Source organism: Panthera tigris, chromosome B4, assembly GCF_018350195.1.
Source record: "Panthera tigris isolate Pti1 chromosome B4, P.tigris_Pti1_mat1.1, whole genome shotgun sequence".
Lineage (NCBI taxonomy): Eukaryota > Metazoa > Chordata > Mammalia > Carnivora > Felidae > Panthera > Panthera tigris.
The window spans coordinates 93,250,645-93,276,042 of NC_056666.1; the positions used below are offsets into that span (position 1 = coordinate 93,250,645).

General features: G+C 38.8%; 1 protein-coding gene across 4 annotated transcripts in view; it reads left to right on the plus strand.

Annotated features, from left to right (window-relative positions):
- The first annotated feature begins 8,283 nt into the window (after positions 1-8,283).
- The window catches only part of YEATS4 (YEATS domain containing 4), an 80,164-nt gene continuing 63,049 nt past the window's right edge, over positions 8,284-25,398 (plus strand). Inside the window, exons 1-6 of one of the 4 annotated variants that reach the window (XR_006220062.1) lie at positions 8,284-8,510; positions 10,979-11,098; positions 12,183-12,249; positions 12,356-12,450; positions 17,639-17,731; positions 17,820-17,907. Coding sequence is in view for 3 of the 4 variants with exons in the window: in XM_015537570.2 (XP_015393056.1) it covers positions 8,460-8,510; positions 10,979-11,098; positions 12,183-12,249; positions 12,356-12,450; positions 17,639-17,731; positions 17,820-17,907 (514 nt within the window). In the remaining variant the exon portion in view is untranslated. The remainder of the gene's footprint in view (positions 8,511-10,978; positions 11,099-12,182; positions 12,250-12,355; positions 12,451-17,638; positions 17,732-17,819; positions 17,908-25,398) is intronic. The other 3 variants (XM_015537570.2, XM_042992730.1, XM_007082238.3) reach the window with 3 other exon arrangements.

The window sequence follows — 25,398 nt, forward strand, 5'->3', positions numbered from 1 at the left end:
CAGAAGCTCAACCGACTGAGCCACCCACGTGCCCCTCTTTTCAAACCTTCTTCACCTGGCTGCTATCCTTAGTTAGCTGAAACCTCTCCTTCATGGCTCCTCTGTGACTCCTTGAGGCCAATTCTAGTAATCGCCCATTCTCTGTTCAACTTACATGATCTCCCAGCAGTACTTGACGAAGTAAACCACTTCATACTTCTAGAAAACTCTTTCTCCCTCTGCTTCTCCTCATTCACACCCGGCCTCACGGATTGCTCCTTCTCAGTCCTTGGCTGGCTTTTTCTCTGCTATTTAGTTTCTAACTGTGGGAGGTCCCCAGGACTCATGCCTATAGCCACTGGATAGACCACATATCTTATTTATTTATTTATTTATTTATTTATTTATTTATTTAATTTATTTATTATTTTGTCTTTTCTTGCTGAAATATAACTTCTAAAATAACAGATTTTCAGGGCACCTGGCTGACTCAGTGGGTAGAGCATGCTACTCTGGATCTCAGGGTTATGAATTCAAGCCCCACATTGGATGTAGAGATTACTTTAAAAAAATCTTTAAAAAAACCCAGATTTTCCCCACTTTTTAAACATATTGAAATAACTCAATTTCCCCCAAATGTACAAGTACAGTACAAAGGCCTTTTATTTTTCTAAATAGTTTGAGAGTAATTGGTGCCCATGTGGCCCTGAATTGTTCAGTATGTGATTCCTACATAACCTCAAAACATCACCCAAATCAGGAAGTTAACCATGCTACATTATTACCACCTAATCATCATATCGCATTCAATTTCATCAATTGCCCCTCTAAGTTCTTTACAGTAAAAATATCTCATTCAGAATTATGTATTGTATTTGGTGGTCTTTATTAGTTTTCTTCAATCTGGATCATCTCTTCGGTTTTTTTTTCCCCTTGACTTCTACAACTAACAATTTTGAAGACCACAAATCAGTTATGTTGTAAAATGTCCTAAGGTTGTTTTGAGGTTCTACTGATTAGATTAGGCTGTGCCTCTTTGGCAGGAGTCCCACGGAAGTGAGGCTGTGCCGTTCTCATTGTGCCCTCTTAGGTGGCACGCGGTTTTGAAATGTTCTATTACTGGTGACGTTCATTTCAGTCATTTGATGAAGGTGATGTCTGCAAGTCACCTCCCCTGTGAAGTATTTGCGAAGAGTAAGGTACTTTGAGATTGTTCCCTATCAAATTTTCAACTTATGCATTTATTTATTGTATCAGTATGGACTCATGGCTTCCTGTTTTATTCAAGTTATAATGAATTATAATCTATTACTATCGTTTATTTTTGATGCTCACGCTGTCCATGATTTGGCTAGTGGAGCTCCTGCAAGCTCGCTTCTGCATTATTTTGACATGTTCTCATCATTCTTTGAGCACCTTCTTGTTTTCTGGCCCAGGATGTTCTAAGACTCACCTTGTTCTTTCCCTGCTCCAGCCCTGAAATCACCCATTTCTCCAAAGAACACTGATCCTTCACAGTGGACAATGGTATTTAAAACACAAGATCTAGGCACTAGGGTGTCACTGTTGCCAGGCCCTGTCAATGGCCGGAGAAGGAGGATATGCACAATACTCGTCACTCTATCTATCCATTTATATTGAATTCACATCAGTATCTCCAACTCCAATCCCACACCACAGGGTTTATTCTAGTTTTCTCTTTTCCCATGTTGTTCCCAGAGAACTCCCTTCTCTGATGGTGAGAAAGCTGGCATCCATTGTCCTTAATAACCTTAAAATGTATCCTTAGTACATGTATGTATTTGATCAATTTGTCTGTATGTAACCAATCTCCCAACACTGCCACAGCATGGAAGAGATGGCCTCCACTCAGGCTCTGATACCTTTCGTTGGCTCCTCCTTCTTCCACATCTGCACACCCTCTTAACTGTGTTATATCTCTAACACGCTATGCTGGGTCACTGTCCTAATAGGAAGGGGGGCAGAGTTTTTTACTCTTGTTTACACCTATATTCCAAACACCTAAAACAGTGCCTGGAACATGATACATGCTCAATAAACAGTTGATTGAATGAATCTCTTTCTCATTATTTAGTGTATTCCTCCATGTTTACCATTCTAGGATTTTTCTTACTCCTCAGGTCCACATGATTCCAGTACAACAGCTTCTGGGATTCCAAGGGTCAGGTCTCAGGGTGCCTGGCTGGCTCAGTCGGAAGGCTGTGCGACCCTTAATCTCAGGGTTGTGAGTTTGAGCCCCATGTGGGGTGTAGAGATTAGTTAAATAAATAAAACTTAAAGAAACAAATTCATCCACAGGTCAGGTCTCAAGACTATGTGAATGTAGTGTGTAGACTAGCCATGGGAGGGCAGCAGAGGACTTCAACACAGGTGCAGCCTTGGGCTTCAAGATTTTGGAACCATTCTAGTATGAATAAACCCAGAAAAAATATGGGTTTATTCATATCAGGTTACCCAGAGGTGTATAAAGAATGGATCAAAGTAGGGGAGAGAGACTTGAAGAGTGACTGCCTAAATGCAGAGATGGGCTATATCCAGGAAGCACCATACAACACAGGCTGACTGAAGAAACAATGAGAGATTAGCAAAAGTTGTCTGTAGAGCAAAAGCAATGTTTGTTGGAGATTTTGCTTAATGTTTTTGATAAATATCATTTTTAACCTTTACCTGTTATTTCCATACAATTAACTTCCCAAACTAAATTTCTCTCTTATTCAGGAATGGAATAAAAATCAGTATCAATGGTTGATCATTTTTGAGAGAAACTCAATTTTCATATTGCTTAGTTTTACCCTAGGATATTATTTGAAATGCGGAATGATATTCCAAATGATAATTTAGCTCTTTATGTGGCACTAATTATAACTAAGCCCTGAGCACATTTCTAGTATTTAGTGGACTCATTTTTAAAATATTTACTTAGAAGTTGCTAAGGGAATTAATAAAAATTATAATCGGAAGTGACCAATGTCATTCATAGATACAATGTTTTTCAATTAAATGCATGTCTATTATGCAATTGTATTTTAAAAGTTATTTTTTAATTTTAACCAGGTTATAAATTCTCAATGTTTACAGAGTCAGGTAAGTTCCACAAGGTCTATTATGAAAGATGTACCTCCTCATTTCTCCCCCTTTACATGATCACTTTCTACTCTATTAGTTTAATAGTAATTTTTTATATTTGCCTCCGTGCTTTAAAGTATTAGACTTGTATTGATTTTTCTTGATGTTTTCATGTTAGGATATTGACTTTCCACTATCAGGGTTAAGGATTAGGCTCTATATCCTCCTCCTCCTCCTCCCATCACACAAGGGCACCCAATGCCCATCCTTCCAATGTAATTATATATTTTTTTGTTAGACCAATACTCAGTATTTCTGTGGCCATAAATACAATTATTTTCTTCTTTTATGCAGTATTTTATTTTCTCTCGAGCTAATAACTGTATGATTCTTAAATTTGCTTAGTTTTCTGTATATCTCATTAGTTTACCTCCCAAACTCTAGGTCTAATATTTACACATTAAAAGTATTTAAATAATCTCTCAAGACTTCAGACCCAGCTAGAATTTTGTCAATTTTATCTTTTTTTAAAAAATTAATTTATTTAAGTAATCTCCATAACCAACAACGGGCTCAAACTCATAAATCCGAAATCAAGAGTCTCATTCTTTTCCAACTGAGCCAGCCAGGCACCCCAATTTCATCTTTTTAAAGCAGTAATTCCCAAAGATTTCCCACCAAATCTAACTGGGACCCGTTTCTGTCTGTGTCTAATACATAGCTTATCACCCTGGGTTTGCTCTTTCAACATCATTTTGGGATCCTCTTCTTTTATCTCCATATTTGCTATTTATTGTGTTTCCTGTATTTCATAATTTCCTCTTTCTTGGTTTATTTTGGTGGATTACATCTCCAGAATCTTCCCGAGAAAGGGTACATGAAAGGTACTTTTTTTGAGACTTAGCATGTCTGAAATTGTCTTTTTTCTATTTCACACTTGGTTGATAATTGGCTGGGTATGGAATATTAAGTTGGAATTAATGTTCTTCAGAAATTTGGAGATGGTCTATTGAACTGGGACCGCCTGGGGAACCAAACCCAGGGAAGTCCATTGTGCCCTAGATTACAATGTTGCTACTAAGGAGTCTTAAGCCATTATGAATTCATAACCTGGAAGTACGTGGGATCTTCTCTTTATCTTCAGGGTTGTGAAAGTTTGCAATGATGTGCCTTGATGTGGATCTGTTTTCATATTTGTTCTGGGTACTTGGTAGGATCTTCAGCTTAGAAACTCATAACCTTAAGTACTAGAAAGCTTTGTTGAATCATTTATTATTTCGTTCCTTCCATTTTCTTCATTCTCTTTGGAACTCTTAGACTAGTCCTCTGATATAGTTACAGAGTGAATTGGGTCCCTCTAAAATTCTTATGTTGAAGCCCTAACCTCCAATGTGACTGTATATGAGGGTAAGGCCTTTAAATAGGTAATTAAGGTAATGAAGTCATAAGGGTAGGGTCCTAATCCAATAGGATTTGTGTCTTTATAAGAAGAGGAGGAGACCCCAGGAATGTGTATATACAGATAAAAGGCCACGTGAGGACATGGTGAAAAGGCCACCATCTGCAAGCCAAGGAGAAAGGCCACAGGAGAAACCAAAGGTGACAACACCCTGATCTTGGATTTCTACCCGCCACAACTGTGAGAAAATAAATTTCTATTGTTTAAGGCACCCAGCCTGTGGTATTCTGTTATGGTAGCCCTAGCAACCGAATACAGAATTTTTTTGGGAGGGGGTGGTGGAAGGACAGGGACAGAGAGAGAGGGAGAGAATCCCAAGCAGGGTCCAAGATGTCATCAAGGAGCCTGACACAGAGCTTGATCCCATGACCCTGAGATCATGATTTGAGCCAAAATTAAGAGTCGGACACTCAACCGACTGAGTCACCCAGGTGCCCCTGTTCTCATGTTTTCCGTCCTCTCTTCCATTTCTTTGTCTTTTGCTCTACTTTCTGGGAGATTTCTTTGATATTATCATTTGACCTTTTAATTGAGTTTTTACATGTTTATTTATTTATTTTGAGAGAGAGAGAGACAGCACAAACAGGGTAGGGGCAGAGAGAGGGGGAGAGAGAATCCCAAGCAGGCTCTGTGATGTCAGCCCGGAACCCAACCCAGGGCTTGATCCCACGAACCATGAGATCATGACCTGAGACAAAATCAAGAGTCGGATGCTCACCCAACTGAGCCACCTAGGTGCCCCTAATTGAGTTTTTGCATTTCTACTATCGTATTTCAAATTTCCTACAGCTCTTTTTTCCTTTATAAATGTTCCTTTTTTTCTTTGTTTAGTGTCATGTTTACTATTTTTTGTTTTATCTGAATATCATCACTGTTCTTTTGTTTTGACCTTTACTTCCCTATGTTTCCTCTAATCTGTCATTTTGTTTATTTTGAATTGTATGTTTCATATTAGAGGCATTTCTCAGTTATTTGGTAATCCTTGGTTATCTCCTTAAATTTAGGAGTTGAAAAATAAAAGTTTAATTTGGAGTTCCAAGGGCTTATGTGGATTTGACCATATGTACTTTGCTGAAGGATGATCAAGATAGGTTGAGTGAGATTCATCGGGGATCCTGAGATCTCTTCCCTTAGGCTGGTCAGATTCCCCAGAGAAGCCTCTCCCTATTGGCTGCTAGAAAACAAAGGCCTGGTTGCCAGCATTTTAAGAGTTAAGTGAGGGACAGAGGTCTTAGCCCCTGGCAGCCATAGTTTCATTAATCTACCTATTTTCTGTATGGTATTCCTTCCTCAACTCTACCTGTTGTTCTTCAATATAGAGACCATGTTTTTCCTCTGTTTATTCCTTGGCAGTAAATAGCATGTAATTGTTTAATTGTATTAATATTTCTTAAACAGCCTCTCAAACAGTCTTTGTTAGCTCCTTTTCTCCATCTTCTCCCACCCTTACTTCCAGAGATCCCCACAACTACAGATTCTTGAAACTTGGGAAGTTTCTGTAGTGCAAATTGAGTAGCTTATTAGTTCTGACTGCTCAGCTCTCAGGACTGCTCTATACCACTTGCCATTTGTATTCCAGATTTCAAGATTTTGTTTCACCTTCTTTCCCGTTCTTCTTACCTTAAAGGTTTGTGCCTTTTTGAAAATCTCTTTACTTGCTTTAAAGGAGTTTTGGGGGGAAGCAAAAGATATGTATTCAATTCATTATCTTTCCCCCAAAGTTTCCAGTATGTTTTATGTATTTGTTTAATTTTATTTTATTAAATGTTTTTTTACTTTAAAAATACTTAGGGTAAGATTTGAAGCAAAGAATAAAAAACCCTCTGAGAAACAGGAGAAAAGAAGAAAAAGGAGAGCTGGAAAAATAATTATAAAGGGCATATTTGGGTTCCAGAGATCACATTTTGAAAGCCATAATTTGGAAAAGGTGAACTTCAGATGAGGGTACAGGGGACAAAAAAAAAAGTCCCATATTATGATGTGAAGCATTTTGTATGACAGTGTCTTTAACAGACCTCATTGGTTTCAATTACCTTTGGAAAAATGGCCTCAAGTCTTCTTGACTTTTCCAGTTTTCATTTACTCACCGTTCAACAAACATTATTGGGCACAAGAAATGTTGACTAAGGTCTAAGAATACTAAGGTGAATAAGATAGTTATTGCTTTAATGGAATTCACAAATAATTAATATATAACATGATAAGAGTTACAATCCCTTGGGCACTTTGGGAACATAGAGGAGACAGTAACTAACTACCTAGTAATCAGATGCCAGAGAAATAACAGAAAAACCAAGAGAATGGGCACCACAAAAGAGGCAGTGGATAACAGCATCAAATCCTGTCAAGAAGTCAAATCAGTTAAGGGAAAGTAGTAATTGGATTTACTACCCATCATCCATTTAACCCATCCCCCTGCCCACCTCCCTCCAGTAACCCTCAGTTTGTTCTTTATAGTTAAGAATCTATTTCCTGATTTGCCTCTTTCCCCCCATGCCCATGTGTTTTATTTCTTAAATTCCACATATAAGTGAAATCATACATATTTGTCTTTCCCTGATTTATTTCGCTTAGCATAATACACTCTAGGTCCATCCATATCATGGCAAATGGCAAGATTTCATTCTTCTTTATGGTTGAGTAATATTCCATTACATGTGTGTATTTACATCTTCTTTATCCATTCATCAGTCAATGGACATTTGGGCTCTTTCCACAATTTGGCTATTGTTGATAATGCTGCTATAAACATCACGGTGCATGTGCCTGTTCCAATCAGTAATTTTGTTTCCTTTGGGTAATACCTAGTAGCGCAATTACTGGATGTACGGTAGTTCTATTTTTAACTTTTTGGGGAACCTCCATATTGCTTTTAATAAGAAAGATTTAAACTTACCTTTTCTTATGGGGAAAAGACAAAGTAGAAGAAAGGCTGAAGATACAGGGCAGGGTGAGGATGACTGATGGGGCAAAATCCTTGAGGAAGCAAAAAAGAATGAGATCAAGAACACAGACTGAAGAACTGATTTTAAACTGGAAGAAGATTCCCTCTTGAACAAAAGAGAAGGGATGAAGGATATTGGGCAAACCAAAGCTTATGTTTGGGTCTGCTGGCATGGCGGTCTTTTTCTCTGTGAAATAACACGCATACAAAGTCATCCGCTAAGAGTGAGAGGGTTGATGTTGGAGTCGGAGGTTTGAGACTCAGGAAAAGCTTAAAATAACTAGTGGAGAAAAAGGAAAGAGAACTGGCTACCATCTAAAACTTCAATTGGAAACCACTAGTTTAGTGCTGCACTAAGCTTTGCAGTTATCAGTGCCACTTACGAGCAATTGAGATAAGGTTTGCCATCAAGTTATGGACCTTGGAATCTAAACTGTGAGTAGAAAAGAAAGTAAGGAGGAGAGAAGGAGGTAAATAAGAAATGAGCGGTTCAAGTGTGGAGGTCTGGATGAAGACCACGAAAAGCTGGGGTGGGCAAGTAGATTTAATGAACTTGATTTCAGAATCGGAACTGTTCAGCGATGACAAGGTATTGGCTCCAAAAGCCAACTTCTCGGTTACTCTGTAGCCAGGTGGTCTGGGTCGGCTCCAGCGGTTTCCCGCCACCTCCGCACGCCCAGCAAGAGGGCTGCGGCCCGGCGCGTGCGCACTGTGCGCGCGAGCTCGTCGCGCCTGCGCACGGCGCCGCCACCGCTCCTCCTTCCACCGGGCGCTACACCGCACGGGGCTAAACGGCCTTCCGGGACGCCGCCCGCCGCGAGGAGTTTGCTGTGCCCCAGCGCCGCGAGCTCCGGTGACTCGCCCTCGCTCTACCCAGAAACCTTCCGCCTGAGCCCGCGCGGGAGGAGCGGGGCCTCTGAGGGGAGCGGCTACCCCGCCGGCCCCGGTCTCTTTCCCTGGCGGCGGCGGCGGCTTCTTCTGTAGGACAATATGTTCAAGAGAATGGCCGAATTTGGGCCTGACTCCGGCGGGAGAGTGAAGGTCAGTCCCCGGCCCACGCCTCCGCTCCGGGAGCGGTTCTCCCGTCTTGGCTCCTCCCTGCGCAGCGTGAGGAGGGCCCGTTTGCTTTCCCTCTCGCGCCTTCTTCTCAGCTCGGGTTTGAACCGCGGTTTCCAGACGGGGAGTCACAGCTGCCGCGGGAAAATAAGTGTTTCTTTTGACTGCCGTTTGGCCGCCTTCCCTCCAGAAATCAACCGGTAGTGGTTTGGGGAGAACTGGACATTGTTGCCGAGGCAAGTAGCCAGTTGGAGGGCTTGGTGTCATCTTCTGCCAGCCCCGGGCACCGGTAAACCGGGGTGCCGTCCACCTGAGTGTGAGGATAGTAACAGTGGCGGATACTGGATTGCGCGCTTCCCGTGCCAAGCTAACCGCTTTCCCCGGTTCTCTGATGCAGTCCCTCCAGGTTCTCTGATGCAGTCCCTCCAGCAGACTTACGGAGGCTTACCCCACATGCAAGTGTGATCGCCGAAGAACCCTATCCCCAGGGTAGGATAGTTGAGGCAGCTTTCCAGAGTTCGTGGTGTTCACAGAGCCCCCCAGCTTCCGCCAAGATATGAATCAAGGCATGCAAAGAACGTAACACTGGCTGGCACGGAGAGAGCATTCAGTAAATGTTCGCTTTTTTTTTTTTTTTTTTAATTGTTGTAGAGCCTAACGTGATGTTTGATACTTAAACGTCTCCCTCCCACTTCCTGCATCTCCTGGCACGTTAGTTTTTAAGGCAGGACTAACTGGTTCTTGATAGAACACCTATGTTTACCCCTTCAGATTTCAGGTTTATTGCATAAAGGAGATTCTTCTTTAGAAAACCAATCACCCACGTTTGCACCAATCTAGTTACTCTAGTTTTTCTTCGAGTCCCTTTCTGTGTCCTACTGCTTTCACATAATTTTAACTGTTTGCGCATACAACTATTACACGCAGTGCTTTCATATCACATGCAAAGTAGGAGTTCTTGGAAAATTTAAAAAACTGCCAAAATGTATTGGAAGGGGGTCAGGTAAAACTCATAGTACCAGAAATTTCATAAATATATATTTAGCCAAGCTTTTTGCACAAGATTTTGGGTTGATAGGAAAGTACTACCAGAAGTTTGAAACATTGGCTTTTGGAGAACTTAAAAAAAACTTTCTCTACTTGTGGTCATGTAAGGTTCAAAGAGTTTGGGGGCACCAGGGCGGCTCAGTTGATGGAGCGTCCACCTCTTGATTTCGGCTCAGGTCATGATCTCACCGTGGTGGGTGTGAGCCCTGGGGCAGGCTCTGCGCTCGGTGTGGAGCTGAGGCTTGTAGTCCTCAAATGCTTTTCTGTCAAAAATGAGTGTCATGTAGAGTCTTAAAATTAAGGATTTATTTCTCACTCTTGATGATTGTTATGTGGTCTTGTAGGCATCTTTTTCAAATTTAGATAAATTTCATTCATATAGAAAGTCTCTTGGTAAGTGAACCCCCTCTGCGTCACTGAGGAAATCTGCAAGTTTCCAGTAACACGGTAACAGCTACAGGATCTATTGTCTATTCACCTTACGCTCATTTATTCAGGCCTTAAACCTGTGCCACAAGTGTCAATAGCACTTCCTGTGACTATTTAAATTCTCATACAGATTGCTTGCCTTCTTCTGAACTAACTTGAGGCTTGTAGGGATTGGATTTTTTTGTTAATTACCAGCCAAAATGGAAAGTTTTTTTTCATTTGTTCGCTGCTCTTCCTCATTTCTTAGTAATTGTTGAGTACATTGGCATAGCACTTTTCACATGTGGTGTATTTTGCACTTGCACAGTCAGTTACATTCTTACTGTTGAACAACTAGTCTCAAGTTTCACGTGAAGTTTCATGTCATTCAGTATTTTCTCCTGACTTGAAATGTTTTGTTTCTCCTTTCCGTGATAATCTGTCAACACGCACCACTTCTACACTTACCAGATGTGCCGAGAAACATGTACTTACATCTCAGAACTTAACACATAAGTAATAAAATGAACAATGTTTGCCCTAATTCTACCTAAAATCCTCTCCCAAACTGCCTTTAATATTTGTACTGTATTTTGGGAAACACTGCTATAAGCTGACAAATCAGGACATTATTACCATCAGGTGATGGCAGTCAAAACTGGTGGTCTTAATTCCTGAGGCTCACTTTCAAGTTTGTAAATAGCCTTTCGCCTTTCTTCAAAACAAAAACAAAGAAAAACCTCTCCAAGTACTTGACATGACTTAAATAGACATTTTCAAAGCAGGAACGTTATAATTAATCTGGTGGTTAGTTACTTTGTTAACATGAAATGAGAATAATTGTCTGAAATTGATTTTTTGAGAGAAATCCACGTTATAAGCAAACTCTAGGTTTTTAGATCACCTGCCATTCCTTAAAATAGGTTTTCACAGCTCTTATTCTGTACATTTGGGTAATCATACAATATTAATTGATGTTGAAATTATTTTTCTTTTAGGGGGTTACTATCGTTAAACCAATAGTTTATGGTAATGTCGCTCGATATTTCGGGAAGAAGAGAGAAGAGGATGGGCACACCCATCAGTGGACAGTGTATGTCAAACCGTATAGAAATGAGGTAGGCACTTGTTTCTCCTATAACTGTTTTGAAGCCATAGTTTGTTTTTGATTGAAGATAAATTGTAATATTATTCTATAGTAACTTTCTGATTATAAAATTGGCCCATTGTAGAAATGTCAACCCAAAAAAGTTGAAAGAATAAAGTGAGAGTTGTCATCATATAACTGTTAGCAGAAATCAATTTTGCAAAACTTTGTAACTAAAATTAAGTTATGATAACAAAAACTATGCTACAAACACAGCACATCTTCCAATCATCACATCTTAAGTTAGCCTAGTATTTAATCAGGTGTTTCGGGAATAGTAGTTCATACTTTTTAATTCTTTAACAATTGGTAAAAGACCATCAGAAAGGATGAATGGCAAAACTGCTGTATAATCTGGCTGCTGGCAATTTTGTTTTGCTGCTGAATCTAATGTCTGGAATGCAGTCAGTACATGGTAGGTATTCAGTAGATGTTAATTGAACAAATATTTCTCCATTTAAAACCCTTTAAAGCACAAAAACTTTCATATGAATGTTTTTAGCAGTGTTATTCTTAATAGCCAAAAAAAAATAGAAACAACCCAAATATCTTTCATCCGATGAATGGGTGAATAAAATGTAGGATATCCACACAATGGAATATTACTAGGCAGCAAAAAGAAATAAAGTACTGATACATGCTACTACCACATGGAATAAATTTAGAAATGTTATGGTAAGTGAAAGACGCCAGACCAAAAGCCACATACTGGATGATACCATTTTATAAAATATCCGGAAGAGGCAAATCCATAGACACAGAAATAGATTGGTGGTTGCCAGTGAATGAGAGGAAGAGGGACTTAGGAGTTTGTGCTAATGGGTATGAGGTTTCTTTTTTGTGTGATAAAAGTATTCTAAAATCAATTATGGGAATGGCTGTACAACTCTGAATATTCTAAAAGCCATTGAATAGTTACTTTAAGTGGGTGAATTACGTGGTATGTGAATATCTTGATAAAGCTGTTATTAAAAAAAAACCTTCGATGACTACATACATATTCTCTCAGTTTTTATATATAGATGGCAGAACTAATTAATTCCTTTGTATTTTAGGATATGTCAGCATATGTGAAGAAAATCCAATTTAAATTACATGAAAGCTATGGCAATCCTTTAAGAGGTACAGTACAGTTTTTTTATTCATAATGTACACATTTAAAAAGATTTTTTATTCATAATATACAAATTTAAAAATATTTTATAATTATTTTTTTCTCTCCTTTCAGTTGTTACTAAGCCTCCATATGAAATTACTGAAACAGGATGGGGTGAATTTGAAATAATCATCAAAATATTTTTCATTGATCCTAATGAAAGACCTGTGAGTAATGATAATCTTTGCAACCATAAAATAGATTTTTGTAATTGTGAAAATGTGACAATACTTGAATAGTTTGTTACATATTGACATTTTTATTCAGATACACTTTATGTAAGCTTATCGCATAGTATATTTTGCCTTGAGTTAAGATTTTTCATGGGAAGTGCCTTTCAAAACTTTAATTTTTCAAGTATAGAAAGATGGGATATAATGTGAACATTTCTCAGAAAGAAATCATGGGATTGTGTGATTACTAGAACAAAAAAAAGTTTAAAATTCATTAATATTATTTGGTTATTAGTAATAAACAAGATGAGTCCAACTGCTGTCAAGAATGAGAATACCCACATTTTATAGTTAAAAGCCCTAGCAGGGGCGCCTGGGTGGCTCAGTCGGTTGAGCGTCCGACTTCAGCTCAGGTCATGATCTCTCACTCCGTGAGTTTGAGCCCCGCGTTGGGCTCTGTGCTGATAGCTCAGAGCCTGGAGCCTGTTTCAGATTCTGTGTCTCCCTCTCTCTCTCTGACCCTCCCCCATTCATGCTCTGTCTCTCTCTGTCTCAAAAATAAAGGTTAAAAAAAAAAAAATAAAAGCCCTAGCAATAGTCTTTTTGTTTTTTCAAGTTGCTGTCCGTACTAGCAGCTTTACTTTATATTTTATTCATGAATTTTTATTTATAACCACTGACTTTTTCATCTTTTGATCTCCTCTTATCACATTGTTGCTTGATAATGTAAAATGTCCCTCAAAGCTTTCACTTTGATTCCTCAGCAATTTTGTGAGGTTGGTGATACCGTCATTTTAGCGATGAGGATACTGAAGTTCAGAGATCAAGCCATATTGCTCAAAAGCACAGTTACTGTGGCAGAGCTAGTTTTTGAACCCAAGTTATATGCACTCAAACCTCACATTCTTTCCATGACCCCTTTTTTTTTTTTTTTTTTTTTTGACTAAGTCCACTCAGCTTGTTTTGTTTGTAAACCTATAGGGTCACAACTCAGTTATGGCTCCCTCATTCCACATACGCATGACTGGTGCTTAACTCTAGTTTCAGGTCATCACCGTTAATTTTCATCTTGTTAGATTCAGTGCATTCCTTTAGCACCAAACATTTACACTTTAATTATCAGATTACATTTTTAGAAGTGTATGTGCTTCTAAAGGAGCTATGACCTGGGCCTGTAGTTCAGAGAATTAGTTCCTAATGGACTGCACCAGAGATACTGGAGTTGTTTGTTAAAAATTTGGACTCCTAGGCCCCATCCCCTGGAAAGTCTGATTTAGTAGGTTTGGAGAGGGGGCCGGTACCCAGGTGATCTTGGTGCACAGTAAGATTTAGGACCCATAATATAGGCCATACTCTTCCTGCGTAGGAATTTCTTTAGGCAGTCTTTCAAATGAGAGTCTTGTTTGGGCTTGTTGTCTCCAGTAGACAGACTCTTGACTTTTGTCGTTAAGTGAAACATCCTATTCAGATCTAGGTAGTTCTAAATGTAATAAAGCTCTAGTTTATGGTAAGCTTCCTTGAACTTTTTACTGATAACTGTTCATACATTTGTTTTCTTTTCTCCTGAATAACATCTGTAGCTTATTTAAATACTTTCCATGTGATAAGGTTTCCAGATCTCCTATCATTCTTTTGTCCTTCTTAGAATAGAATACTTTCAAAAGACATTATATTCTACTTGGCAAGAAATTATTAAATACCCATTATTTGTCAAGATATTGTTCTAGGGGTCGGATACAAAGATGAGATACTGTTCTTGTCCTTAATGAAAATAGTCTATTAGGGAGAATAGAGCACAGAAATGCAGCAGATATTGAGAGAGGAGAAGAAATCAGTAATGCTACTATAGCAGAAACTCTCTAACTTTGTAAGATTGCTTTGAATTCATTTTTACTTTGAGAATGTGCTGCCTTGTCTGTTCTTCAACTGTCTCACCCACCACTCTCAATTGGAAAATACATCTCTGAAAGAAATCATGGTATCATATAACTTCAGTATAAGACAACATTCAAAGTCCAGTCTTGGAAAGAGTGGTTATGACACTTCTGCAGTGATGAACTTACTGAATAAATTTCCATATAGATCTACATAGGCCTGAATTTTATTACCCCAAAACTATTGTCATCTTTTTTTTTTTTTTAAATGTTTATTTATTTTTGAGAGAGACCGAGCATGAGTGGGGGAAGGACAGAGAAAGAGGAAGACACAGAATCTGAAGCAGGCTCCAGGCTCTGAGCTGTCATCACAGAGCCCAACGTGGGTCTCGAACTCACAAACTGTGAGATCATCACCCAAGCTGAAGTCGGATGCTTAACCGACTGAGCCAACTAGGTGCCCATCATTTTCTTTTAGTACAATGAAGCCTTTATACTTTTTTAATTGTTGGCTCTTTAAAATAAGCCATGTTATTTAAAATATAGAAGAAAGACCTAAGTAACTTGTGACTAATACCTGTTACCCAATAACCTATTAATAGATTAAGCCAGTATAAAAGGAATGGTTATTCCTAGAAGCAGAATGCAAAAATTGGGTTTTTATTCCTAGAATTATCTTCATAGCTAGTATAGGCATTTCCATTGCTCTAAGAATCTTCAAACATCCTTCAAAATTAGAGACATCTATCTTGATGTTTTTCGTTGCCTATATCTGCATGAATGCTTTTGGGAATCTGAATAATAAATTTAAGGAAGGACAGTTTTATGATGCAGTTTTAAATTTCTCTTAAATTATAAAAGTAAAACGTGCACACGGTTTTAAAAAATACTCTAAAAAAATACAAGTCTCCTGTATCAGTTTCTTAGGATTGCCATAATAAAGGACCACAGACTGGGGCGCCTGGGCGGCTCAGTCATTTGGGCATCCGACTTCGGCTCAGGTCACGATCTCGCGGTCCGTGAGTTCGAGCCCTGCGTCAGGCTCTGGGCTGACAGCTCAGAGCCTGGAGGCTGCTTCGGATTCTGTGTCTCCCTCTCTCTCTGCCTCTCCCCTACTCATGCTCTGTCTCTGTCTCAAAAATAAATAAAACATTAAAAAAAAAATTTAAGGACCACAAACTGAGTGGCCAAAAACAGCAGATGTTTATTCTCACGGTTCTGGAGGCTAGAAGTCCAAAATCAAGGTGTTGGCCATGCTCTCTCCAAAACCTCAAGAGAAGGAGGATCCTTTCTTACCTCTTCTAGTTCCAGGTAGCCCCAGGTGTTTCTTGGTTTTGGCAGTATAACTCTAATCTGTGCCTCCATTGTCACCTGGCCCCTATCTCTCCTTGTCTCTGTGTGTCTTCTCTTCTTATGAGGACACCAGTCATACTGGATTAGAGCCTAACCACTCTATCTTAACTTGATTACACCTGCAAAGACCCTATTTCCAAGTAAGGTCACATTTACTAGTACTAAGGGTTAGGACTTCAGCATATCTTTTGGCAGGGTCACAATTTAACTCATAACATTTTCTTTCTCCCTTCTCTGGCCCCTTCCCAAGAAGAACCACAGTGATTCTTTTCAGTTCTCTAGAAATTACTCCATGCATCTCCTATATTTCAATCTGTTTGATTTTTCAATTTTATTTTTTTGTTTTATTTATTTTGAGAGAGAGCATGTGCAGGTGAGTGGGGGAAGGGCAGAGAGAGGGAGAGAGAATCCCAAGTAGGCCCCATGTTGTCAGCGGAGCCTGATGCAGGGCTCGATCTCACAAACTGGGAGATCACCACCTGAGCTGAATCAAGAGTTGGACACGTAACTGACTGAGCCACCCAGGTGCTCCTGATTTTTCAATTTTAGGTAATACTGTCACCTCCTCATGTGATGACAGATGGTTCTTTTTCTTCATCATTCCAGGCTTCTTTTTTTGTTTTGCTGGAGGAATTATTTCAGAAAGGATGCCTGAGTAATGAACCTTTGAACCATTGCTGCCTGAAAATATCTTTATTTTTGCTTCATATTTGATTGGGTGAAAAATTGTAAGTTTCACAGGAGGATATGCTCTCTTGTCTCTGAGTGATGGGAGGAGGGAAGGGTAACAGGCCTTGCCACCACACAGCATTCTTGATTTCTATAGCTGCCGACTTTGGGCTTGGAGCCTCCCTGGGGTTCCACTGGGAGTGCTGGCTCTGACCTCTGCTGCTGTTTTCTGCCTTAAGTTTTCATGTTGTGAGTTTTTCTCTTCTGGTTAATCCACTCACGTAGTCTCTTCTCCCTTCTGTCTACTCCAGAAATTGTTAAATTATCTGCTTTAAATATGGTGTATAGGGGCCCCTGGCTGGCTTAGTCAGTTGAATTTGACTCTTGATTTTGTCCCAGGGTCGTGGGACTGAGCCTCGCATTGGACTCCACGCTGAGTGTGGAGTCTGCTTGAGATTTTATCTCTCCCTCCTCACTTCTGCTCCTCTCCCCTGCTGTCACGCTCTCTTTCTCTCAAATGGAAAAAAAAAAAATTAAGTATGGTATATCATACATGTTCCTTATAATGATTTTAGCTAACCTTTTAGAAAATTCTTTGAGGCCTCTGAATTGGTTTCTATAACATCAATTCTGCTGTTTTGCTACCTAGGTTTTATTTTGTTCAAGTAATCACACATTATGCTGCAAAGCTTTTCCTTTGATGTCCTATTATACCTATTCTTAGGTATTTTGAAGACCTGTTGCTCCTACAGAAGTAAATTATCATTGACTTTTATTTATTATGTTATTTATGTAATAATAGATCACCGAAGAAATATTTTGCATTCACTGAGCACTTTAGTATTGGTTATTTATTTTGAAAGTATAAAATCTTCCCTCCCCCTGTAAATTTGTAGACTTTAATCTTCACAGAATAGCTGTCAAAATTGATCTAGTTTTACCTGTGTAAATAAAAGAATTCATATCTTAATGATTTTCCAGTTTAATTTCTATAGCTGTATTTTATATTGTTTTTCTATGTAGTCATTTTGTAGAGACACTTTGTAACATCCATACTTACTCCCTTCAAAGCATTCATGTTTAGTCGATGTGGATGGATAATGATACCTAATAGGAAAATAAGATACAGAGTTTGAGTGATTTGCCATACAGTAAGTTGTAGTTGAGATACGATCCTGAATTTGACATGTTAGCTAATTCCAGTCTCTAATTCAGTTACAGAAATCATGATGTCTCACGATGATGAAAATCATTGCACAGGTGTGACATCTATTTTTATTTCACAGGTGACCCTCTATCATTTATTAAAGCTGTTTCAGTCAGACACCAATGCAATGCTGGGAAAAAAGACAGTGGTTTCAGAGTTCTATGATGAAATGGTAAGAGGATTTTATAATGAGAATTTTAAAAGCATTTTAAGTTGTAGAACTTTGAAGTTATTGGTCTTTTTTCATTCTATCCTGTTAGATATTTCAAGACCCAACAGCAATGATGCAACAATTATTAACAACATCTCGCCAGCTAACGTTAGGAGCCTATAAGCATGAAACAGAATGTAAGTGCCATGAGTTCATAATTATTCTGAAAAATAATGTATTCTATAATGGTAAAAAGATTATGATTAGTAAGTATTAAATTTTTTTCTAATGATATATAAAGGTAAAATTTTTAGGAGTTAAAAAAAATGTATTACTATAGAGCATCTATCTAAGAAGGATGTTTTAAATTGTTCTCAGAGTAAGGGTGCCTGGGTAGCTCAGTTGGTTGAGCATTCGACTCTTGATTTCAGCTCAGGTCATGATTCCTGGGTTGTGGGATAGAACCCTGCATCGGGCTCCACACTGAGTATGGAGCCTGCTTGAGGTTCTCCCTGTCTCTCCCTCTGCCCCCTCCCCTGCTTGTGCACTCTCTTTCTCAAAAAACAAAACAAAACAAAAAATTGTTTCCAAAGTAGGCCTACTTTCAGAAAAGTAAAAAACAGCCTCTCACATTCTTTGAAATACTGTCTTTTATTCTCTAATTACTTTTAAGCATAGCTTTTCACTAATTTTGCTTAATCTGTTACTCAGTCATTTCCTGTTTATTAGTCTTTGCTAATAAAATCTGTGTGAAGAACCTTGCAGAACACAATTAGAGTTGACTCTTGAACAATGCGGGGTTAGGGTTGCCAAACAGCCTCCCCATCCCCACCTCCCAACGGTCAGAAATCAGTATACAACTTTTCACTTACCAAACACTTAACTACCAATAACCTGCTGTTGATGGGAAGCTTTATTGGTAAACAGTCCACACATATTTTGTATATTTATATGTATTTTATTCCATGTAATAAAGTAAAGTATGCTATGGGGTGCCTGGGTAGCTCAGTTGGTTGAGTCTCCAAATCTTGATTTTGGCTCAGGCCATGGTCTCATGGTTTGTGAGATCAAGCCCTATTAATCTGAATTAATGCTGGGGTGGTAGGTACTAGAATGACATACTCATAATCAGTCATGTTGTATTTTCCCTCTAAGCTAACATGGCCTTAGAATCCCTTACACATCGCTTAGTGCAGCTACTGCCAAGCATTTGCACTTGGCACTCAACGTGAAACCTGTTTGCCATCTTGTGTTAACATTTATGTCACCATTCATTCAGTTGTTCCTTTGATCTTCCATTCATTTGCTTCTAGTATATATTGAGCCCCAGTTATATGCCAGGCATTGTCTTCGGTTCTGAAGATAGAGCAGTATCCAAACCAGACAAAATCCTTGCTCTCACGAAGCTTACATTCTAGTAAAATAAAGGCAGATGTTAAATAAATAGAACAATAAAGTGTAAGATAGTGATTAGGTGATATGGATAAAAATAAAGTAGGGGAGGGAACACCTTTGGTAGGAGGAGATAGTTGAAGTTTTAAATATCAGGTCAGAGAATGCTCCCTGAGTTTGTGGCATTTGAACAGATACCTAAAGAAGTAAGGAAGTGAACCATTCTTTTTTTTTTTTTTAATGATTTTTTTTTTTTTTTTTTTTTTCTGAGAGAGAGACAGAGAGCAAGCAGGGGAGGGGCAGAGAGAGAGAGGGAGACACAGAAACCGAAGCAGGCTCCAGGCTCAGAGAGGTTAGCACAGAGCCTTACACAGGGCTTCAACCCACGAACCATGAGGTCGTGACCTGAGCTGAAGTTGGACACTTAACTGACTGAGCCACCCAGGTGTCCCAGAAGTGAACCATTCTTATCTGAGGGAAGAATGTTAAGTGTCAGGGGAGCAAGAAGGGCAAAAACCCTAAGGTAAGAGCATGCCTGGCATATCTGAGTAGGCCAGTGTGACTGGAGTAGAGTGAGTAAAGAGACAAGAAGGGGGAGGTGAGACCAGAAAAGTTAATAAGGGATCAAGTCATTTAGGGACTTGAGGGTAGCCGCAAGTACTTTACAGTATTAATTAAACAGAAGGAAATGTGAAGTTGTTTGTGGGTTTTTAACAGAAGTGACATTATAAAACATTTTAAAAGATCAATCACCCTGGCTGCTGTGTTGAAAACACACATAAAGCAAAAAGTATAGTGGCAGAGAGAATAGTTAGGAGGCTGTTCCAGTATTCCAGATATGATAGAGTGGTAGGTGGTACCAGAGTAATAGCAGTGGAAGTGCTGAGAGGGTGTCAGGTTTTGATTTATTTTGAAGATAGATACAATAGGATTTTTTGATGGTTTTAAGAATAAGATGTGAGAGAAGTAGACAGACAGAATAACTCTTAAGGTTTTGGGCCCAAGGAGCCAAAAAAAACCATCGTTGCTTTTCATAGAGGTGGGAAGTCTGGGAGGGGCAGGCTTTGGCAGAAAGATTAGAAGTGCTGTTGTGGACATGTTGAATGTGGGATGCCTGTAAGACATCAAAGTGGAAATGCTGGTAAGGGAATTGCACCCACAAGTCTAGTATTTAAGGAGAGGTCTAAGCTAAAGATACACATTTGGAAGTTAGTATATGGATGGATTTATAAATTTTAAGACCAACTAGTATCATCAAAGGAGTGAGTGAAGATAAAAAAAGAGGTCTAAGGACTGAGCCATGGGCACCAACATTTAGAGATTAAGGAGATGACCAGCAAATGAAATTGGGAAATAGCAGTGAGTACGGAGAAAAACAAGGTGCATATAATGTAAAGTCAGGTGAAGACAGTGTATCAGGAAATAGTCATTAGCTCTGTCCAATACTGCTAGAACTGATACTGATAGTGGCCCAGTGCTGATAGATCAAGTAAGATAAGAGCCGAGAAACGGGCTAGTAGAAGTTCTTGATGACCTTAGGAGGAGCAATGGAAGGAGAATGGTGAGGACAGAAGATCAACTGAAATGGATCAAAAGAGAATGAGAGAAATGGAGATGGAGACAAGCGCTGGGGGCAACTGTCTTGGAGCTTGGCTATAAAGGGAAGTAGTAGCCTTGGAAGTGGTAGCAGAAGCAGGATATGGGGTCAAGAGGTGGGGAGGGGGTGCAATATCAGGGGGGAAATAAGCCAGTATATTGTAGGCCACAAGAGGTGAACGCAATAAAAGAGGGAGTGGGGGATGAGAATGCAGGAGAGAAGGGGGTTGCGGTTTAACTGCTAATGGTTGTAATGGTGTTTTGTTTGTATTTTCATGAAACCTGTGACTAGGAGTTACAAGAGCTGAATACTAATTACAATTTTACAACTCGGTAGTCACTTAAAATTTTAAATCACACTGATTTAAAAAATTTTATGCTTTATTTTTTACATCTGCAAGAACATTTACCTGGACTACTTTGTTATAAACATAGAACATACGTATATGATCACTTTTAGAAGGTAAAAAGCACTACTGATATGCTATTTTGTATTGGTCATTTCCTCTTCATTATAGATCTTTCTCCTATACTATGGAAATGTGCCCAATTCATAAGAATAAACTGCTCTTTTAAAATTCAAATGCCCACAGGGGCACCTGGGTGGCTCAGTTAGTTGAGTGCCTGACTCTTGATTTGGGCTTAGGTCATGGTCTCGCAGTTCGTGGGTTCGAGCCCCACATTGGGCTCTGCACTGACAGCATGGAGCCTTCTTGGGATTCTCTCTCTCTCCCTCTGTCTCTCCCTCCCTGTCTCTCCCTCCCTGTCTCTCCCTCCCTGTCTCTCCCTCCCTGTCTCTCCCTCCCTGTCTCTCCCTCCCTGTCTCTCTGCCTCTCCCCAACTCACTCTCTCTCAAAATAAATAAATAAACTAAAAAAATAATGACCCAAGTGCCCACATTTTTGTATTTTCAACAAACTGATATTAATTCAGGTGTGTATAGTAGGTAGTACTGATAACGTGTTTTATAAAAAGGACTTTGATGTGTTAAAGCTTATGGTATGGAGTTGTATAACCTTGGGAAGTTTTTATCAGTAAATTACATGTTTTGTATTCAGTTTATTTTCTTAATAGTATCTAATTCCATAAATGATATTGGCACAACTGTTAAGCTTTTGGAAGGAAAATTTAATTTAGATTGTTGCTCGTAGCATTTACAAAACAAATTCCAGTTTAATTAAATGTAGTAATTTTTTTTTTTTTTTTAAGTCAAGCAACCTGTCATTTAAAAAATTAGAGAAGTGACTTTCTGTCCTGGTAAGGAAGACTTGCTAAATTTGTGGTATGAGAAGAAATCACATTAGAAGAAATTACATGAAAAGAAAGGCAGACTTGGCTTTGTAAAATATATTTAACTTCTACATTTCAGAAGGACGAAAAAAAATAAATTTGTGGAAAATATGGCAAGGGATTCATAGCTTTAAAACCCTGAACTCGATAACGTAGAAAAAATTTTTGAACTTCGATTGACAAATAGACAAAAGCCATGGGCAGACAGATGAAAGAAGAGATGGCTAGAGAATAGAGTGGGAAAATATTGGCCCTGCTAGTAATTTTAAAAATGCAAGCCAAACATTAGTGGGTTGCCATATTTGTATCAAATTAGCAAAAGGAATCTTTAATAGTAGTACATGTTAAGGATTTGGTGAACCTTGCATTCTCATGAATTGTTTAGCCTTTTTAGGAAAGCAATTTTGGAATCTTAATCAAAGACATAAAAAAGATATGTACACTTTTACCAATTTGAGGGCATTACACCCAATATTTGGTTATAATAAAATATCAGAGCTATTAAACACTTACTGTTTTTACTCATCTAAATCTGTAAATGTATAAACTTATTTAAATCTACAATAACTTTTTAGGTAATCCACTTGGAAGAGGGAGGCACAGGGAGTTTAAGAAACTTGCCCAAGTTTACACGGCTAGTTAGTGGTGGAGCCTGAACTTCATCCTAGGCAGTCTTCACAACTTAGGCTCAAAAAACTTAGCAATATATTTAGATAGAGTAATACTCAGAGTAGAGGTTGCATGTTATGTAGCATATTAAAAGTTTATAATTTTCTTTTTATCACATTTCTTTATTTTTGAGAGGCAGAGAGCGTGAGTGGGGAAGGGACAGAGAGAAGGGGAGACACAGAATGTGAAGCAGGCTCCAGGCTCTGAGCTGTCAGCACAGACCCCGATGCAAGTTTCGAACTCACGAACTGTGAGATCATGACCTGAGCCAAAGTCGGACCCTCAACTTACTGAGCCATCCAGACGCCCTGCATATTAAAAGTTTATGAACCTATTTACAACAATAAATTTATAGAAAATTGCTTAAGTACAGTGATCTGGCTATTAATCACTTCTATAAGGAATCATTAAAACGATAGTGCGCATGTGATAAGAGCTTACGGTGTACTAGATAAGTGCTTTACATTTCTGAACTTCTTGAATACCTCTAACAACCCTAGGAGGAAGGTACTATTAGCCCCATTTTGTGAGTTAAGGCCCTAGATCATAGAGAGACTTGACGACTTGTCCCAAATCACCCAGCGAAGCCAGGATTTAACCCGCGTCCATGCTGTCTTTCTTTTCTGTTGATAAACTGTTCTCTGTGTAAAAGCCTCATAGTTTGTGCTTCTACTAACTAGTAAGTTATATGACTTGGCAAAAATAATTCCTCTTTGGATTGATTTCCTCCAAATTGAGGCTTAATTTGGAAATTTAAAATAAGTTTTTAAAAATTGTTTTATTTCTTTGTTTTGAGAGGGCGCACGAGCAGAGGAGGGACAGAGAGAGAGAGAGAGAGAGAGAGAGAGAGAGAGAGAGAGAGAGAGAGAGAATGCCAAGCAGGCTGTGCACTGTCAGCACAGAGCCCAATGTGGGGCTCGAATTCATAAACTGTGAGATCATGACCTGAGCTGAAACCAAGAGTCGGATGTTTAACTGAGCCACCCTGGTGCCCCAAAACAAACATTTTTTTATATGATCATTTAATATATAGGAAGCAGAAAACTGAAATAAGCTAAAAGCAGTTTTTGAATTTTTTCCTTTATGATCTCGTTGTTAATTAGCCCAGGTCTTCTTCCAAATATATCATGCCCTTTGCAGTCTTACGATTTGTCAAAAAATAAAGTGTAATGACTAAGCCAAACAACAAGAATCTATATTACAGTGAATGCTGTCCTTTTGACAAAGGAGTCGGATCAGGTCTTCCTGACTACATTTAAAACTACCTGTTGCCATTTGTACAGGACTTCTTATTGCTTCCCAAATCTATATGTGCTGTTTCCAGGGCCTGCAGTGTCCGCTTCTTCCATCTGATTCCTTTCTCATTCTTTAAAACTCAGTTCAGATTTTACTGCTGCCAAGAAGCCTTCCTTGATACACACACACACACACACACACACACACACACACCCTTTCATGTTGGTATGAATCCAGTCTGCTCTCATAGCTCCCTATGACACTGTAATTCATTTTTCTTTCTGGTCTATTTTCTTCCTCTACCTCAGCATCTAACAAAGTGCCTTTCACTCAGTGTACATTTTATAATTGATGTGGAGAGAGAGGGAGCAAGGAGAGAAAAATTTTTGCATAGTAAAACACTCTAAGTCTAAAGACAGACAAGCCATGAAAAATACTGTATTCATATCACAAATGACTAGTTTCTTTAAAGTATAACAAACTCCTGCACATCGGTAAGAAAGGCCAATAACTAAAAAGCTTCTGCACAGCAAAGGGAAGCATTAACAAAATGAAAAGGCAACATAATGAACGGGAGAAGGTATTTACAAATGATGTATCTGATAAGGGGTTCATATGCAAAAACATAAAGAACTCCTGCAACTTGATAGCAAAAAAAAAAAAGCAAACAATCCAATTTAAAAATGAGCAGAAGATCTGAATAGTTTTCCAAAGAAGACATACAGATGGGCCTACAGGCACATGAAAAGGTGCTCAATATCACTCATCAGGGAAATGCAACTTAAAATTACGATAAGATACCACCTCACATCTGCTAGAATGGCTAGAATCAAAAAGACAAGAAATAACAAGTGTTGGTGAGGACGTGGAGAAAAGGGAACCCCGATGCACTGTTGGTGGGAATGTAAATTGGTGCAGCCACTCCAGAAAACAGTATGGAAATTCATCAAAAAATTAAAAATAGAGCTATTATATGATCCAACAATTCCATGTCTGGATATTTATATGACAAAAACAGAAACAGCCCCATGTTTTTTGCAGCATTATTTACAGTAGCCAAGATATTGTTTACAATAAACAACTGAAGTGTCTATTGATGAATGAGTAGATAGAGCAAACGTATACACAGCGGAATATATATACAGTGGAATATTATTCAACCGGTAAAAAAAAAAAAAAAAGGAAATCTTGCCATTTTTGTGACAACATGGAAGGACCTTGAGGACATTATCCTAAGTGAAATAAGTTAGAGAAAGACAAATGCCAAATGATCTCATATATGGAATTAAAAAACAAAAACTAAGCTCATAGATGCAGAGAATGAATTGGTGTTGTTGGAGTCAAGAGTGGGAGGTTGGTGAAATGGCTGCATGGGTGAAAAGGCACAAACTTCCAGTTACAAAATAAAGTCATGGGGATGTAATGTACAGCACGGAAACTGTAGTTAGCAATATTGTATTGCATATTTGAAAGTTGCTAAGAGATCTTAGAAGTTATCACAAGAA